The sequence below is a fragment of the Manis pentadactyla genome, chromosome 4 (assembly GCF_030020395.1).
Source record: "Manis pentadactyla isolate mManPen7 chromosome 4, mManPen7.hap1, whole genome shotgun sequence".
NCBI classification, from domain to species: Eukaryota; Metazoa; Chordata; class Mammalia; order Pholidota; family Manidae; genus Manis; species Manis pentadactyla.
In genome coordinates this window covers 150908876-150929509 of record NC_080022.1, presented here as the reverse complement: position 1 = coordinate 150929509, position 20634 = coordinate 150908876, and the positions used below count along the sequence as shown (strand labels likewise).

The 20634-nt window shown below is 40.9% G+C and overlaps 1 protein-coding gene and 1 pseudogene across 1 annotated transcript in view; one reads left to right on the top strand and one right to left on the bottom strand.

Annotated features, from left to right (window-relative positions):
- Nucleotides 1-20569, bottom strand: part of LOC130683504 (leucine-rich repeat-containing protein 37A-like) — a 228805-nt gene extending 208236 nt beyond the window's left edge. Inside the window, exons 1-2 of the mRNA XM_057501206.1 lie at nucleotides 20438-20569; nucleotides 2008-2510 (exon numbers count right to left, since the gene is read on the bottom strand). Coding sequence (XP_057357189.1) covers nucleotides 2008-2414 — 407 coding nt within the window. The 5' untranslated portion in view covers nucleotides 2415-2510; nucleotides 20438-20569. The remainder of the gene's footprint in view (nucleotides 1-2007; nucleotides 2511-20437) is intronic.
- LOC130683250 (potassium channel subfamily K member 13-like) lies at nucleotides 3080-6384 on the top strand (annotated as a pseudogene).
- Nucleotides 20570-20634: the final 65 nt, after the last annotated feature.

Here is a 20634-nt window from a genome sequence, read left to right as displayed (position 1 = left end):
TAAATAGCAAAAATGGCAAAAATTTATCATCAACAATAAATATAAAGAAACACTATGATTTCTTTATAAAGGAAACACTTGGCTCAGTGCCCGCTGTTGAGATCTCTCCAGTAGTAAGAAGGAGAAGGGCAATTACAATTTAGAGGGACTAACATGGAAAGATCTCTTAGAGACAGTGCATAGGGAAATGCACAAATCACCGAGCAAGGAATAATCTATTACCTCACTGGGGGGAAATGCAAAGGGAAGAGACTGGAAGGGAGGACACACACCAAAATGGTAACAGGAGATATCTTATGGGCGGTAGGCAGGGTGGACTGGGATTTCCACATTTTATCCTATATACTTCTGTGACTTTTTTCTTTTTTTAACAAGGAGAATGTGTCCATAAATTACCTGTGCTTAAAAGAAGCTGTTTAATGCTTGACGTTCAACCACTAACTCTCTGGATGACTTTGAATCTTTCCCTTTAGCTTCTCTTCCCTCAGCAACAAGTTCCCTATTTTTCAGGGCAGTCAGAAATAGCTCATACCTGTCTGCTCCTCTGCCTAGTGGAAATTTCCACCCAACCAGAAGCCTTCTGCGTGCCTTACGCTCACCAACAAAAGGCACCTACAACTGAACTCGTCTCCCGCAAACGGGCTCTCCTTCCCAGCTGCTCTACTTCCCCCCGTTCTACCACCATCACTCTCCTCATCACCCAGGACAGAAACTTTAGAGTCAAATTTGATTTTCCTCTTTTCCTGCACATCCCACCCTCCAGCTCTAGTCAGTCACTTACGAAGTCCTACTGACTCTTCCTTTGTCGCGCTCTCAGGATTTTCTTTCTACTCCCAGCGCTACCCTTCTGATTCAGCCCCTTTTCACTTCACTCCTAGGCTTTGCTAGTACATTTGGTCTCCCTGAATCAAGCTCTCCTCTCTAGATCACGCTACATATGGAATCTAAAACAATCCTCCTGCTTTAATCATTTGTCTCTCTTGCTTGAAAACTCTCAATGGCTCTCCATCCTCATACTGCAACTTTCAAACCCCGATAGCTGAGAGTCAAGGCTTTTCAAAATCTTTCATTGCGTCCTAACCAGTTCTTTACAGCCAGACTGGTCTATGAAATCCTGATCACTCCTGCAGCCATGCCTTTGCCTACACTGAACATTTTCCCCCCTATTTAACAAATTATAGCTACTCTTTAAGTCCCAGCTAAAATTGTCACTTATCCAAAGTGGCTTTCCCTGACCTCCATATCCCAGTGATTACAGGGTCTGGTGAACTACAGTACCTAGAGTCTGTATCTCTTTTAGTACTTAATTATCATCTCTCTTTTGATGCATATTCTTTCTTTCTACCTATCACTGTCATGTTCTGGAGACAATGTTTATACATCCGTGGCTCCCACAGTACTTAGCCCTGCGTCGTGCAAAAAATGGGTGCTATAAATAAAAAGCCAAGGAAAAGGTTTTGGGCACAACTGAGGGACCAAATAATAACAGTTAACACTCATATATACATTAGGCACATATAGAAGAGCTTTACATGTATTAACCCATCTAAATCTCACAACAATCTTATGGGATGGTAACTACCATAATCCCCACTTTACAGATTAGGAAATTGAGTCACAAAGCTCATAAATGACAGACCTGGGTTCAAACTCAGGCAGTCTATCTCCGGAATCTTTACTCTTAACCAGTGAAAGGAGGATAGGGACATGTTACTATAAAGAAGATGGACTAAAACTGATAGGAAAATGGTAGAATAGAGGTTAAAGACTTAAATTGCAGAACTAAAAAAAGGAGGTGAGGAAAAAGAATGAGGGCAATTACAAGTAAAAGAATGGAGAAGGGAGAACAGTATTAAGAAGGAAAAGGAAGACAAGGAATAATTAACAAAAGATAAAAACAAAATCAGTCAACACAGGGTATGGAAATGAGGGGCCAGGAAGACCTTGAGGAAAATGCTGCCAGGTCAGGCAGGATGCAGAGAACAAATGAAAAGAGGCGGTTCTTACAAGATCGTGAAGGTGCCATTGTGAGCATTGGGCTCTGGCACGGGCACACTCTGGAGCTTCTGATCTGGGCTGAGACCTACGCATGCCAGCGTCTCATCTGTGCAGCTACAGAGCTCACATATGTTGTTTGTGGTGGTGTTCACCACTGAATTTTGAGTCAGTGATGGAAAACCTGTCTCAGATGGCTCTGGCTGCTGAGGTCCGGAAACGTCCAGGTCCACAGGTGCAGCTGTGACCTGAGTCAGGTTTGGACGCTGACTGGGAACCTGCCCGGGATGTGGAAGTGTCCCCTGAGGGCGTGCTGAAGATGGAGCTAGGGCTTCCTCCTGGACTGGAGGCTCAGCCTCTTCAGGAGTGTAGGAAGGCTCAGCCAGGGCCGCCTGCAGGTCTTTGTAGTTCTCATCCATCTCTGGGGGCTCTGGAAGCTGAGACAAAACCTCCTGCTTCAATGGAAGTGGTTCTAGCTCTTCAGGGGACTCTGGATGCTGATCCTGAAAATCCACCTGGGGAGAAAAGATTCAGCCTCCTCAACTTTCTGTCCATGATGAATGGGGACACTTTTCTGGGAGAAAGCTTCAACTTCCTCAGGGGCCTCTGGAGGTTGATGTGGGCCACCCAGAAACTCTACAGGTAGCTTCTCCTTAGCACAGACAACATCCCTATTCGGAGCTAAATAATCATCCTGCAATTGTTGTTTTAGATGTTTCTCTGCAAACCAGCCTGGAGTTCCAATAAGAACTTTGGTAAGCCGTCGATACTGAGCTAGATCTTTCTTTGAGTTTGGAAGTGAAACAATAAACCTGGTTGGTTTTGAACTATCACTACCTAGAGGTGGAACAAGTATTTCAAATGACTCTTGTTCAGCCTGATCTACATTTATAGTTTTAGTCTCAGTTTTCAGTCAAGGAGGCAGATCTAGGACCCGATTCTGGTCTCAACTTACCACCGGAACCACCTCTGGCTGACTTTCATGCTGGTCAGGCTTGTCCCAAAGATTTGGTCCTGGGGGCAGCTCTCCAGCTGGACCTGTGTACCAGAAAGGAACTACAGGATGCATCACTTGTTGACGTGGATGGCAAAATTCAAGAGGGAGATTGGAGGGATCCGAAGACCAGGACTCGGTTGGCCCTGGGGGTCTGGGGGTCAGCTGCACAGGATCCAGGGCCCAACCCGGAGGCTGGGCTGCCTGGACAGGCAGCTACAATGGTAGCAACACAAGAAGCCACGGGGCCCAGAAACGCAGCCAGGACATGGCAGCAAAGACTCCAGGGCACAGTGAGCCAGAGGACCAGAGCAGCTCCCTTAAGCCAGAGCAGAACCATTATGACAGCTCTCTGATGCTCACATATCCTTGGCAACTGCATGCCCCTCCCCTGCCTAGTCCCACCCTTCATATATGACACGTTAGGCTCAGGCTGAGATCGGCTCCACACCACCTGAGTGAGTCCTTTCTCAGAATCATGGAGTCCAAGCGTCCCCTCCCCAAGCAAAGGCTACATACACCTCCCTCCAGATCCCCCTTCCCACTGACAGAGACAGGATTTGGGCTGCACATCTGGGTGGCCCTGGACCAGATAGTGGCCCAGGGATAGTGGCTGTTGGTTAAGAGAAGGGTAAGGGTGGAGGTGGTGCAGTTTTCCAAGGAAGCCACTGGGTCTGGCATCATAACTGATACCAAGTAACTGTTTTGTAATCTTTCCAATACCATCTGTAATATCTGAGTGGCTATGTGAAACTGTCACAGGATAGAAGCAAGCAGATCATAGTCTTCAAATTAAAGAATGTCTAACAAGTAATCATTGCAGTCACAGGGAATAGAGCCAGTATTGAAGGGGTGTTCAACAGGGTACAGAAGTGGAGTCACATCTGAGGAGAGTCATCAAATTTAATCAAGGTTAAATCAAGGAGGAAAGGAATATGGGTAAGAATAGGCAGTAAGGTCAGTAGCAAATAGCCAAATCAAGAACAATCAGAGAAGGTTTATGGAATCATACAATTATAAAGTGAAAGGTTTGCAAAATCTAAGCCTCACTCATTTATTTAAAGGAATTGAAATGGTCCTTGATAAAGAAATTGGTGGTCGAATTTAGGTGCATAATGAAATGTAATTCTGGAGCTCTGGGAAAGTGAAATTGGATGGCAGAATATGGAGTAAGATTTCTACAATGTATTAGAGAACTTTTTAACTGTTTTCTGCAAACTGAAGGCAGTTCTGAATACACACTTTGAGAGTGATGACTATGACTATGAAGCTTCCTGTATGTTACAACTGATGAAAGAGTTTGTCAAGCTCACACATTCTAAATCCACATGATAGTAAACATAAGACATCTCTTGTGAAGATTTCTTAAGGGGTAGCATAAAATGGCATGGGGTGTATCATCAGTATATTTGGGTTTGACTTCTAGTTTCCAGTTATTGTCATGAACCTTAACTAAGTTACTTAACCATCCCGAGTTCAAGTTTCTTCATCTAAAAAGAAAGGGCGGAGGGAGAAGCAAAGGATCAGTGTAGCAATGGAGCTGAAAGCATTCTGCAAACCAGAGTGCTGTGCAAATGCTAGCCTGTGAATTATTGAACTCAGCACTTCATCCCAGTGGAGCTAGGAATTGGACCCACCAACACTCCAGCTTTCTCAAAAAGCCGCTTCTGATCACATGCCTTTTGGGCTCGTGGGCAGCCCTTGCTGAATAAAACTTGGATGATGGCATAGAAACCAGGACAGGCCACTGCAGCATTTGGGAAGGCTTGGACTGAATACGGAAGGCCAAACTGGGAGAATACTATGAACAGAGAATGCTGTGGGGTGCTCCCACGCCAAGTACAGCACATGAAATTCCCCGTCCTGGAAACAGAATTCCCATCCCCTCATATTCCCCAGGTAATTGTAGAGAGTGTGCAACTCAAAACACTTATTTCACGAACAATTGTGTTTTCCTCTGAAATCCTAGGACTTGAGAAGCACTAGAAGGCAACACGTGCTGTTGAGAGCTTCCTCTCAAAAATCTGCTGGGGCCAGTGAATTGCCGAGGTTCGCTCCAGAAAAAGACTCCTCTCAGCGGACACTACAAGGCGGGTGAGGGCTAAGGCAGGGCTCCTGGTGTCCTGATCACCAGAGGGGCGGCTTTCCCCATCCACCCCTAAATCTTGGCCCAGCTCACATGTGAGACCTGAGTCGTCGGTCCAGAGCTCAGCTCCCACACCCATAAGATTTTGTCATTTCCAGTGTCAACCGCAAAAGGTCACTATCCTTCAGTCACTGCGCATGTGTGGCCAAGGCTCATGCAGTACTGCGCCAGTGCAACATGCGCCCCTGCTTTGTAAAAAGTGGATCGGAGGGGGGGTGGGGATGGCGGGGGGCTAGCGCCACAGGACCGGTCTACAAGTCGGCCCTGTGAACCGCGTGCCCAGTGGAGGGCCCAACGGCCCTGGGTAAGACAGCCATCGGGCGTCCCGGGGCTGGGCTGAGCGCCCCAATTGGCCCCGAACCTCCCGGGGAGGTGGGGGTGGGGGTGGACTGGGCCAGTCAGCCTGCAGCCACCGCTTACCGGCTCGGGATTTTCCCTAGTGGCCTGGCCAAGGCCAGTGGGGTTTGCGGCTGCAGCTGCAGCCCTGGTCATCTTAAGGGATATGGCACGCGCGCCAGGCAGAGCAGCGCTGGGAGGAGCGCCTGGCCAACCTCAGCCACGCTGCAAATGGAGTCGCTACGAGCTGTGCAGCTTCCTCCGCCACCACGCAGGAGCGCCCGAAGAACCCAGGCAAGTGCGAGGTGGATCGCTTGGCTGGCTGGAAGCCCTCCGTGTACTACGTCATGCGATCCTGTGCGTGACTTTCCTCCGCGTCTGCTGCGCCTCAGCCATGTATGCCTACATCGGGGTAGAGCTACTTTGCCTCGCTCTACTTTGTGGCACTCAGCATCATTGGCTTTGGAGACCTCTGTCAGCAGCCAGAATGCCCAGTATGAAAGCCAAGACCTCTACTGCCTCGCCAAATTTGACTGCAACCTCACTGGCGTCTGCTGCACCGACTCCTTTTTCAGTGTCCTCTCTGTCCTCATCAAACACTCTGTGAACTGGATCCTGAGGAAAATGGATTCTGGGTTCCACCAGCAATGCCAAAGACGACCCTGGAGGTCACGGACGAACATGGTGATGCTGGGCAACGTCAGAACCAGCGCAACATCTCCACAGAAACAGATGGAGTGATGGAGAGTGACATGGGCTGGCAGCATCCCTTGGGGGTGAGGATCTCTGTGAAGGGCTTTCTGGCAGCAACAAGGTGTCAGTAGCCATCCTCCAGACGCAGCTGTCTGAAACAGCCAACAGTAGCCCCCACCAGGCCAGCACGCTGTCCAGGTGTTGGGGCAGCGTTGTGTAGTTTTCTTGCTTCTTGTCCCCACCACAACAAAGAATGGAAGGGCAGAGTCACAGTAGTGAAGCGGGGTAAAAGTTTTATTTGAAGTTACTTAAAGAGAGAAAATGTGTAGGATACCTTAGGGAGGAGACGCACCCTGAGAGGCTGGTGAAAGTTTAAGGCTACAGACATAGAAACTACAGGCGACCGCAGAGGGAGGTGTGCTGAAAAAGTTACATCAATGCCCTTGGAATGTGGAGGCGACCCCAGAGAGAGGAGCGCTGTTGTAAGTCCGGGGGAAAGGAAATCCCAATTTGAAAAAGACAGATGCACCCCTATGTTTATCACAGCACTATTTACAATAGCCAAGAAATGGAAGCAACCTAAGTGCCCATCAATAGATGAATGGATAAAAAAGATGTGGTACATATACACAGTGGAATATTATTCAGCCATTAGAAGAAAACAAATCCTACCATTTGCAACAACATGGATGGAGCTAGATGGTATTATGCTCAGTGAAGTAAGCCAGGCAGAGAAAGACAAGTACCAAATGATTGCACTCATATGTGGAGTATAAGAACAAAGAAAAAAACTGAAGAAACAAAACAGCAGTAGACGCACAGAACCCAAGAATGGACTAACAGTTATGAAAGGGAAAGGGACTGGGGAGGATGGATGGCAATGGAGGGATAAGGGGAAAAAAGGGGGTATTACTATTAGCAGACATAATGTAGAGGGTGGGGGTCACGGGGAGAGATATACAACACAGAGAACACAAGTAGTGATTCTAGAGCATCTTACTATGCTGATGCCCAGTGACTGTAATGGGGTATGTGGGGGGGACTTGATGATGGGGGTAGTCTCATAAACATAATGTTCCTCATGTAACTGTAGATTAATGATACCAAAATAAAAAATATAAAAATAAATAAACTTAAAATAGAATCTCATTTGACCCAGTCATTCCACTCCTAGGAATTTACCCAAAGAAAACAAGACCCATGATTCAAAAAGACACATGAACATCTATGTTTATTCCAGCACTATTTACAATATCCAAGATATGGAAGCAACCTAAGTGTCCATCAGCAGATGAATGGATAAAGAAGGTGTGGTCCACATACAGAATGGAATATTATTCAGCCATAAGAAGCAAACAAATCCTACCATTTGCAACAACATGGGTGGAGCTAGAGAGTACTATGCTCAGTGAAATAAGCCAAGCGGAGAAAGACAAGTACCAAATGATTTCACTCATCTGTGGAGTATAAGAACAAAGAAAAAAACTGAAGGGACAAAACAGCAGCAGACTCACAGAACCCAAGAATGGACTAACGGTTACCAAAGGGAAAGGGACTGGGCAGGTGGGGTGGGAAGGGAGGGATAAGGGCAGGGATAAAAAAGGGGGCCTTATGATTAGCATGTATAATGTGAGGGGGGCACAGGGAGGGATGTGCAACACAGAGAAGACAGGTAGTGAGTCTACAGCATCTTACTACGCTGATGGACAGTGACTGTAATGGGGTTTGTGGGGTGGTACTTGCTGAAGGGGGAAGTCTAGTAACCATAATGTTCTTCATGTAATTGTAGATCAATGATAATAAAATGAATAATAAAAAAAAACCAACCGCAAACTAGAAATACCATTTGACCCAGGAATTCCACTCCTAGGGATCTACCCTAAGAATGCAGCAGCCCAGTTTGAAAAAGACATATGCACCCCTATGTTTACCGCAGCACTATTTACAATAGCCAAGAAATGGAAGCAACCTAACTGTCCATCAGTAGAGGAATGGATAAAGAAGGGGTGGTACATATACACAATGGAATATTATTCACCCATAAGAAGAAAACAAATCCTACCATTTGCAACAACATGGATGGAGCTAGAAGGTATTATGCTCAGTGAAATAAACCAGGCAGAGAAAGACAAGTATCAGATGATTTCACTCATCTGTGGAGTATAAGCACAAAGACAAAACTGAAGGAACAAAACAGCATCAGACTCACAGAACCCAAGAATGGACTAACAGTGACCAAAGGGGAAGGGACTGGGGAGGATGGGTGGAAAGGGAGGGATAAGGGGGAAATAGGGTCACTACAATTAGCACACATAATGTAGGGGGTAGGGCACGGGGAAGACAGTATAACACACGGAAGACAAGTAGTGATTCTATAGCTTATTACTATGCTGATGGACAGTGACTGTAATGGGGTGTGTGGTGCGGACTTGATAATGGGGGGAGTCTAGTAACCATAATGTTGCTCATGTAATTGTACATTAATGATACCAAAATTAAATTAAAATGTAAAATAAAAAAAAAGGTTGCTCATGACAACAATGACAGCAAACATCGAAAAATTAGTGTCATCTCACCAAGCTCAACCCTCTCACTCATAAGGACTTCATTAATCTTTTAAAACATTAATTAAAAAAATTTTCTTAATTGTAATTATACGTTGAGCAATATGTTAATATTTTTAATTACTTCTAATAAAATATTTTGAAAAAATGTGCCCTTGTTTTATCTATAGTATAGTAGAATTCACGTATGCGGTTGTTATCAAATCACTTTTTGAAAAAGTGGGCGCTGAGCCAAAAAAGGTTGGGAACCTATGCTCTAGATGGAAGTGCTCCTAATGCTAAATAACTGTCACCAGAGAAAATGAAACCACAGTAAAGCAAGTAGACCAAGCAAATACAAAATTAACCCAACTACTCACAAAGTCAGTCAAAGGATAAACAAAGAGTACAGAATATAACATCTAATATATAAAGAGTGGAGGAGGAAGAAGACAAGGAGAACAAAAAAAGAACCTTCAGAATGTGTTTGAAATAGTGCAATATGCAATTTAAGATAGACTATTAGATAGTAAGGAAGCTATCCTTGAACCTTTGGTAACCACAAGTCTAAAGCCTACAATGGCATTAAGGATGTATCTATTGATAATCACCCTAAATGTAAATGGACTGAATGCACTAATCAAAAGACAGAGTTGAAGAATGGATAAAAATAGAAGACCCATCTATATACTGCCTACAAGCGACTCACTTCAAACCCAAAGACATACACAGAGACTAAAAGTGAAGGGATGGAAAAAGATACTTCATGCAAATAATAGGGAGAAAAAGGCAGAAGGATCAGTACTTATTTATATCAGACAGAATAGATTTTAAAACAAAGAAAGTAATAAGAGACAAACAAGGACATTATATTATGTAATGGTAAAGAGGTCAGTCCAACAAGAAGATATAACTATTATAAATGTCTATGCACCCAATATAGGAACACCTAAATATGTGAAACAAATACTAACGGAATTAAAGGGGGAAACAGAATGCAACGCACTCATCTTAGGAGACTTCAACACACCACTCACACCAAAAGACAGATCAGCCTACAGAAAAATAAGTAAAGAGATGGAGGCACTGAACAACACATTAGAACCAATGAACCTAATATACGTCTACAGAACATTCCACCCAATAAAAGCAGGATACACATTCTTCTTAAGTGAACATAGAACGTTTTCCAGAATAGATCAAATACTAGGCCACAGAAAGAGCCTCAGTAAATTCACAAAGCTTGAAATTATGCCAACCAGCTTCTCAGACCACAAAGGTATGAAACCAGAATTAAATTCTGCAAAGAAAACAAAAAGACCCATAAGCACATGGAGGCATAACAACATGCTCTTAAATAATCAATGGATCAATGACCAAATTAAAACAGAGATCAAGGAATATATGGAGCCAAATGATAAAAAATCAACAGCCCCAAACCTGTGAGATACAGCAAAGGCACTTTTAAGAATAAAGTATACAGCAATATAGGCTTACCTCAAGAAACAAGAACAATCCCAAATGAACACTCTAAATTCACAATTAATGGAACTAGAAAAAGAAGAACAAATGAGGCCCCAAGTCAGGAGAAGGAGAGACATAATAAAGATCAGAACAGAAATAAATAAATTGAGAAGAATAAAACAATAGAAAGAATCAATGAAACCAGGAGCTGGTTCTTTCAGGAAATAAACAAAACAGATAAACCCCTAGACAGACCTGTCAAAAAAAGAGAGTGTTCACACATAAACAGACTCAGAAAGAAAAAAGGAAAAAACACTATGGACATCACTGAAATACAAAGAATTATTAGACAATATTATGAAATATTACATTCCAACAAACTGGATAACCAAGAAGAAATGGACAACTTTCTAGAAAAATACAACCTTCCAAGACTAATCAGGAAGAAACTCAAAATCTGAATAGACCAACTACCAGCAATGAAACTGAATTGGTAATCAAAAAACTACATAAGAACAAATTACCTGGACTAGATGGCTTCACTGCTGAATTTCACCAAACATTTAAAGAAGACCTAACACCCATCCTCCTTAAAGTTTTCCAAAAAGTAGAAGAGGAGGGAATAGTTCCAAACTCATTCTGTGAGGCCAGGATCACTCTAATACCAAAACAAGACAAACACACCAAAAAAAACAAAAATCACAGACTGATATCCCTGATGAACCTAGATGCAAAAATTCTCAATAAAATATTAGCAAAAAGAATTCAAAAATACACAAAAAAGATCACCCATATGATCAAGCAGGCATCCTTCCAGGGATGGTATGATGGTATGATATTTGAAAATCAATCAATATCACACACCATGTCGACAAAAAGGAGAAAAATCACACGATCATCTCAACACATGCTGAAAAAGCATTTGACAAAAATCAACATCCATTCATGATAAAAACTCTCAACACAATGGGTATACAGGTTAAGTACCACACATAATAAAGGCCATACATGACAAACTCACAGCCAACATCATACTTAACAGCAAAAAGCCAAAAGTCCTTCCTCTCAGATTGGGAACAAGAGAAGGATGCCCTCTCACCACTTTTATTCAACACAGTACTGGAGGTCCTAGCCACAGCAATCAGACAACACAAAGAAATAAAAGGCATCCAGATTGGTAAGGAAGAAGTTAAACTGTCACTGTTTGCAGATGACATGATACTGTATATAGAATCAACCAAAAACTGCTAGAGTAATAACTTAATTCAGTAAACTTGCAGGGTACGAAATACAGAAATCTGTTGCCTTCCTATATACTAACAATGAACTAGCAGAAAGAGAACTCAGGAAAACAATTCCATTTACAATTACATCAAAAAGAATAAAATAACTAGGAATAAACCTAAACAAGGAGGTGAAAGAACTATACTCTGAAAACCACGAGAAACTCATAACAGAAATTAAAGAAGACACCAATAAATGACTGGATAGAAAGAATTAATATTGTCAAAGTGGCCATCCTGCTGCCTAAAGCAATCTACAGATTCAATGCAATCCTTTCAAAATACCAACAGCATTCTTCAACAAACTAGAACAAATAGTTCTAAAATATATGTGAAACATAATTTTTCATCAGACATATAGAGAAGACATAATACCCATTCTCCTTAAAGTTCTCCAAAAAATACAAGAGGAGGGAATACTTCCCAACTCACTCTATGAAGCCAGCATTACTCTAATACCAAAACCAGGCAAAGACCCCACTAAAAGAAAATTAAGTATCAATATCCCTGATGAACAAAGATGCAAAAATACTCAACAAATTTAACAAACCAAATTCAAAAATACATCAAGAGGATCACACACCTTGATAAAGTGGGATTCATCTCAGGGACGCAAGGACGGTACAACATTCCAAAGTCCATCAACATCATCCACCACATCAACAAAAAGAAGGACAAAAACCATATGATCATCTCCACAGATGCTGAGAAAATATTCAACAAAATTCAACATCCATTCATGATAAAAACGCTCAACAAAATGGGTATAGAGGGCAAGTACCTCAACATAATAAAGGCCATATATGACAAACCCACAGCCAACATCATACTGAACAGCGAGAAGCTGAAAGCTTTTCCTTTAAGATCGGGAACAAGACAGGGATGCCCACTCTCCCCATTGTTATTCAACATAGTTCTAGAGGTCCTAGCCATGGCAATTAGACAAAACAAAGAAATACAAGGCATCCAGATTGGTAAGGAAGAAGTCAAACTGTCACTATTTGCAGATAAGATGATACTGTACATAAAAAACCCAGAAGAATCCACTCCAAAACTACTAGAACTAACATCTGAATTCAGCAAAGTTGCAGGATACAAAATTAACACACAGAAATCTGTTGCATTACGATACACTAACGGTAAACTAGCAGAAAGAGAAATCAGGAAAACAATGCCATTCACAACTGCATCAAAAAGAATAAAATACTTAGGAATAAACCTAACCAAGGAAGTGAAAACTTCCTGTACCCTGAAAACTATCAGACACTCTTAAGAAAAATTAGAGAGGACACTAACAAATGGAAACTCATCCCATGCTCTTGGCTAGGAAGAACTAATATTGTCAAAATGGCCATCCTGTCCAAAGCAATCTACAAATTCAATGCAATCCCTATCAAAATACCAATAGCATTCCTCAATGAATTAGTACAAATAGTTCTAAAATTCAGATAGAACCCCAAAAGACCCCGAATAGCCAAAGCAATCCTGAGAATGAAGAATAAAGCCGGGGAGATCTCGCTTAGCAACTTCAAGCTCTACTACAAATCCACAGTAATCAAAACAATTTGGTACTGGCACAAGAACAGACCTACAGACCAATGGAACAGGATAGCGAGTCCAGATATTAACCCAAACATATATGGTCAATTAATATACGATAAAGGAGCCATGTACATATGATGGGGAAACGACAGCCTCTTCAAAAGCTGGTGTTGGCAAAACTGGACAGCGACATGTAAGAGAATGAAACTGGATCATTGTCTAACCCCATACATAGAAGTAAAATCGAAATGGATCAAAGACCTGAATGTAAGTCATGAAACCATAAAACTCTTAGAAAAAAAATAGGCAAAAATATCTTGGACATAAACATGAGCAACTTCTTCATGAACATATGTCTCTGGGAAAGGGAAACAAAAGTAAAAATTAACAAGTGGGACTATATCAAGCTGAAAAGCTTCTCTACAGCAAAGGACACCATCAACAGAACAAAGAGGCATCCTACAGTATGGAAGAATATATTCATAAATAACAGATCCAATAAAGGGTGGCATCCAAAATGTATAAAGAACTCACGCACCTCAAGAAACAGAAAGCAAATAATCCAATTAAAAAATGGGCACATAATCTGAACAGACAGTTCTCCAAAGAAGAAATTCAGATGGTCAACAGACACATGAAAAGATGGTCCACACTGTTAATCATCAGAGAAATGCGAATTAAAACCACAATGAGATATCACCTCACACCAGTAAGGATCACCACCATCCAAAAGACAAACAACAACAGATGTTGGAGAGGACGTGGAGAAAGGGGAACCCCCCTACACCGCTGGTGGGAATGTAAATTAGTTCAACCATTGTGGAAAGCAGTATGGAGGTTCCTCAAAAAACTAAAAAGAGAAATACCATTTAACCCCGGAATTCCAGTCCTAGGAATTTACCCTAAGAATGCAGCAGCCCAGTTTGAAAAAGACATATGCACCCCTATGTTTACCGCAGCACTATTTGCAATAGCCAAGAAATGGAGGCAACCTAAGTGTCCATCAGTAGAGGAATGGATAAAGAAGAGGTGGTACATATACACAATGGAATATTATTCAGCCATAAGAAGAAAACAAATCCTACCATTTGCAACAACATGGATGGAGCTAGAGGGTATTATGCTCAGTTAAATAAGCCAGGCAGAAAAAGACAAGTATCAAATGATTTCACCCATCTGTGGAGTATAAGAACAAAGAAAAAAACTGAAGGAACAAAACAGCAGTAGGCGCACAGAACCCAAGAATGGACTAACAGTTACCAAAGGGAAAGGGACTGGGGAGGATGGATGGCAATGGAGGGATAAGGGGAAAAAAGGGGGGCATTACTATTAGCAGACATAATGTAGGGGGTGGGGGTCACGGGGAGAGCTGTAAAACACAGAGAACACAAGTAGTGATTCTACAGCATCTTACTACGCTGATGCACAGTGACTGTAATGGGGTATGTGGGGGGGACTTGATGATGGGGTAATCTCATAAACATAATGTTCCTCATGTAACTGTAGATTAATGATACCAAAATAAATAATATAAAAATAAATAAACTTAAAACAGAATCTCATTTGACCCAGTCATTCCATTCCTAGGAATTTACCCAAAGAAAACAAGACCCATGATTCAAAAAGACACATGAACATCTATGTTTATTCCAGCACTATTTACAATATCCAAGATATGAAAGCAACCTAAGTGTTCATCAGCAGATGAATGGATAAAGAAGGTGTTGTCCATATACAGAATGGAATATTATTCAGCCATAAGAAGCAAACAAATCCTACCATTTGCAACAACATGGGTGGAGCTAGAGGGTACTGTGCTCAGTGAAATAATCCAGGCGGAGAAAGACAAGCACCAAATGATTTCACTCATTTGTGGAGTGTAACAAAGCAAAACTGAAGGGAGGAAAACAGCAGCAGACTCAGACTCCAAGAAGGGACTAGCGGTTCCCAAAGGGAAGGGATTGGGGAGGGAGAGAGAAAGGGATTGAAAGGTAGTATAATTAACAATCACAATATAGGTCGGTCATGGGGAAGGCAGTACAGGACAGAGAAGACAAGTAATGACTCTGTAGCATCTTACTATGCTGACAGTGACTTCAACGCGGGGGTGGGGAAAGGTAAGGACTTGATAACATGGGTAGATGTTGAAACCACAGTACCGTTCAGGTGAAACCTTTTTAAGACTGTACATCCATGACCCCTTAATAAGTAAATAAATAAATAAAATATAGATGACAAGAAAATCTAGAAGTCATTCAGACTGTGTATTGACTATTACAGATTCCTACTTTTGTTAGGCTTGATAATGTGATTTTTTTTTAAGTCCTTATCTATTCAAGATACCAAGTTAAGGATTTAGTAGTGAAATGATATGAGTTCTGGAATGGGATTTGATTTAAAGTACTCCAGCTCCCTCAAAAACACCCCACAAAAAACAAAAACTCAAAGAAAGCACTGTGGGTACGATAAGTGAACCAAGACTGGCAAAATAGTGGTAACTGTTGAAGCTGAGCAATGAGTGTATGTTTGTTACACCATTTTATCTTGTATATTTTCTAAGATTTATATAAATATTGTATAAAGAAAATAAAGTTAAAAAGAACACTAAAAATTCCATTAATATCAGAAAAACAATTCCATTCACAATTGCATAGAAAAGAATAAAATATCTCGGAATAAACCTAACCAAGGAAGAGAAAGAGCTATACTTTGAAGACTACGAGACACTCACGAGAGAAAGAAGATACCAATAAATGTAAACACATCCCGTCCTCATGGATAGGAAAAATTAGTATTGTTTAAATGGCCATCCTGACTACAGCAATCTACACATTCAATGCAATGCCTATCAACATATCAACAACATTCTTCAATGAACTAGAGCAAATAGTTCTAAAATTCATATGGAACCACAAAAGATCCTGAATAACCAAAGCAATCCTGAGAAGGAAGAATAGAGCTGGGGGGATTATGCTCCCCAACTTCAAGCTCTACTACAAGCCACAGTAATAATCAAGATAATTTGGTACTAGCACAAGAACAGAACAATAGACCAATGGAACAGATTAGAGAGCCCAGATATAAACCCAACCACATATGGTCAATTAATACACGATAAAGGCGCCATGGACATACAATGGGGAAATGATAGCTCCTTCAACAACTGGTGTTGGCAAACCTGGACAGCTACATGCAAGATAATGAAACTGGATTACTGTCTAACTCCATACACAAAAGTAAACTCGAACTGGATTTACGACCTGAATGTAATGAAACCATAAACCTCTTAGAAGAAAACACAGGCAAAAATCTCCTTAATATAAACATGAGCAACCTCTTCCTGAACACATCTCCTCAAGCAAGGGAAACAAAAGCAAAAAATGAACACATGGGACTACATCAAACTAAAAAGCTTCTGTACAGCAAAGGACACAATCAATAAAACAAAAAGGCATCCTACGGTATGGGAGAATATATTTGTAAATGCCATATCCGACAAGGGGTTAACATCCTAAACATATAAGGAACTCACACGCCTCAACGCCAAAAAGCAAATAACCCAATTAAAAAACGAACGGAAGGTATGAAGAGACACTTCTCCAAGGAAGAAATTCAGATGGTAGACACATGAAAAGATGCTCCACATCACTAATCATCAGGGAAATGCAAATTAAAACCACAATGAGATATCACCGCACACCAGTAAGGATGGCCAGCTTCGAAAAGACCAAGAACAACAAATGCTGGTGAGGATGTGAAGAAAGGGGAACCCTCCCACATTGCTGGTGGGAATGCAAATTCGTTCAACCACTGTGGAAAGCAGTATGGAGGTTCCTCAAAAAACTAAATATAAATACTATTTGACCCGGGAATCCCACTCCTTGCAATTTACTCAAAGAATACAAGTTCTCAGGTTTAAAAACACATATGCACCCCTATGTTTATTGCAGCACTATTTACAACAGCCAAGAAATGGAAGCAACCTAAGTGTCCATCAGTAGATGAATGGATAAATTAGACATGTTACATATACACAATGGAATACTATTCAGTGATAAGAAAGAAACAAATCTTACCATTTGAAACAACATGGATGGAGCTGGAGGATATTATGCTCAGTGAAATAAGCCAGGCAGAGAAAGACAAGTGCCAAATGATTTCCCTCATTTGTAGAATATAACAATGAAGTAAAACTGAAGGAACAAAACAGCAGCAGACTCACAGACTCCAAGGGACTAGCGGTTACCAAAGGGGAGGGGTGTGGGAGGGCAGATGGGGAGGGAGGGAGGGAGGGAGGGAGAAGGGGATTGAGGGGTATTATGTTTAGTACACATGGTGTGAGGGGTCATGGGGAAGACAATGTAGCACAGAGAAGGCAAATAGTGAATCTGTGACATCTTATACACTGATGGACAGTTACTGCAATGAGGTATGAGTGGGGACTTGATAACATGGGTAACTGTAGTAACCACATTGTATTTTTCATGTGAAACCTTCATAAGAGTGTATGCATATCAATAATACCTTAATAAAAGAAAAAATGTAGAAGAAAAAAAAGTCCGTAAATAAACAAATGTTTTTTAAAATACAAAACCCAAAAAGCCTAGATAGGTTTTGACAACACTTGAAGACAGAAGACAAACAATGAAGACTCAAACTCAGAGAATACACAAACAAAAACTAAGCAGCACAACACTAGTGATGCTCCTTATAATCACAGAGGAATCTGGAAGGATAATGGGAAAAACAGTACAGTATTTTCAACTGTGAAGTTTCAAGTAAAAAAAAAGAAGTCCAACAGTGAGTTACAGACAAGGGACTGGCAGAGAGGTAAACTTGGAAGAAATTCATATACACATCTCAGGTGAAATCAGCAGATGTGATGTGGTGACAAGAGTAGGGGGTCTAGAATAAGAGTACCAAGACCAAGTGGTACTCCAACAACTACGACTTGCATGATCTTGGGCAAGTGACAACAACTCTGAGACAGTTTGCTCACCAATAATATGATAAAAATGTTACCAAAACACGGTTTTACTTTAGAGGATCAAATGAAAACATGGTGTAAACTGTAAAACCTTCTATCTGGTATTGCTGTTTTTAGCAGATGAATTCTGCCAAGAGAATACAAAGACAAACACAGAAAGAGAAGGTTCAGAATGAACCTTGTGATACAAACAAGATTAATAATCAAGAAGGGAATGAACACAGAATTGCAAAGATTAAAGAGAGAAAAACAAGCTAAGGAAGATAACCTAGGGAAAAAAAGTGTCAAGGAAGCCAAGATGAGAAGTATGTAGACAGGGTGGGGCAAATATAAGTAAGCCCCAAATTAATAAAGCCAAAAGGGGAAGCGATTTCATATACATCTGGTAAGAAGTACATGAGATCTCTATAAAGGGCATTTATTCTCTGCAGATGTAAATTCTCTCATCTTGTGACACATACCATTTAAGGAGATGTCTGTCACACTGTTTATCAGAACCTTGAAATACAAGGCAGAATAGGTGAACAAGGTACATATATTCCTTCACTGTAATGGAAAAGGAAGAGTATTATGAGAAGACAAAGTGAGTCAGATGAAAAGAGGTAAATGATCCAATAATTTCTACAAGTTAAAAACATGGTAAATCATTATTATGCATTCATTCCTAGTGGAAAATACAAGCAAATTAACATGAAAATGTTTCCCATTGTGAATTCATGGGACATTAACTGCACAGCTGTCAAAGCAAGAAGTTTTTTTAAAAATTGAGATTTTTCTAAATTAGACAACTATTTACCATCTCACCCCTACAGCTAACAAGTACTACGAGAAACACCCAACTGAAAAGCACTTCCCTTTCTTTCCCAAGTGATTTTAAAAGACTTACTGAAGGTAAGTATTTTTACACTTCTAGAAGAGGCAGAATAAGGTTTTACAATGTTGCTGTTATTTCATGTCAGAAGAATATCATTATTAACCTTATGCTGCAGAAGAGAGCTAGGTAATGTCAGGACTACTACAGACATGCCATTTACAGCAATATACCGCCCCTATTTATTTCAAAGGGGACTTTTCTGTGTTTGTGTTTCCTTTAAGAACAGAAAACAAGGACAAATGGACAGAAAGGTTATCTAAAAAGCCGAACCACATATGGTATTGTGAAGGTAAGAAATTAAAGGCTATTAGTCAGGTAAAGACCCTATATAAGAGATTGTTTCTTTTTAAATAGTTTAAATATTGGTTCTTACCTTGTGTTCTAGAAAGGGCTGCTCTGTTTGTTAGTTTAACTTTCCCTCTCCCAGGTGAAGATCAAAAGTTATCAGTAAATTCCTATCTATTATCAAAACTCAGAGCAAGACAAGGAGAGACACCTTAAAATCAAATGGTCGTATCTAGAGAATGTTAAATATGCCTGCCTACAAGGAAAAACACACTATTACTACAAGGCCTAATCCTTATGAAGCCTCAAATCCCCTATGGGTGAAAATCATAGCACTTACCCTAAAACCAAAGACTCAACTCAAATAAAGGCTAATGAAAGAAACTAAGTTTTTTTGGTATCGCCCTTTCCTTTTTGTCTATCCGTGCCCACAGTCTGTTTAAATAGATTTTAAATAGTCAACCCAAAATGTGGACTACGCTAATTTGTAAAGCAATAAATCCTGCACTCTGGCTACTCATTAACCACTTAAACCGCAGTGTATATTAGAGAATGGTAGGAGACACTCTTTAATGGAAGTGCAGTACTCTAATGCCTCTGGGATTAAATTCTACTTAGATTTAAGCCTTACTATGATTAATGAAGGAGACTGCAAAAGGATTCCAAGATTCCCACTATAAGAGTTTATTACAGTCATTCCTCCCAAACTAAAATTTAAAGATACCTTACGAGTTTCACGTTACCTGAGAACCTATTCATAACAGAATTTCCTTAATGAGATGATCAATTTAATTTGCTAGAACAGGCACAAGTAACTGAGAATCAATGTCCACAAAGAATGTAAGCTGCTTTTATAAAACAACCTGTAAATATTATTTCATTAACAGCTTTACAACATAAGGGAAGCAATATCTGATAACTTTCTCCATAAGCCCCAAGCAAAGTTAAAGGCTAAAGACAGTTAAATGTACATATAGGAGTTCTTCCAAGTTTTCAACCCTGGGAAGATTTCTAGCCTCTTACTGGAGACCTAAGCAGCTTTCACATTTTATCAGTTTAGAAGGTCTGCACCACCACGAAAGCCACAATCCTATCTTCTCCCAGATTAGAACACAGAGGGGCCTCTGTCTGTCATTGTATGTGTGCTCACTGTATTCAGATGAAACCCTCAGGGCAGTCCAGCAGGTAGGCAAAATGCATGCAAGTTCTTTTCTACATTATAAAAACATGAAGAAAACCAACTCTGTCTAAACAGAGTCACTTCTCACTCTAATTCATCTACTTCACCTGCTTACCTCCCATGATGTATTGGCAAGTGTTTGCGATGGATTCCATGACTGCCTTCCACAAACGCATTAGGAGGTTTATGGTACACAGAGGCCAAAGAACCAATGTGGCAGATTAGTTCATCCAGTAGAGTTGGCTCAATAAGATCTGTCTCTTCAGAGATCAGTGGCTTCTCAGACAAGACTACTTCTTTGGCTGTGACTGA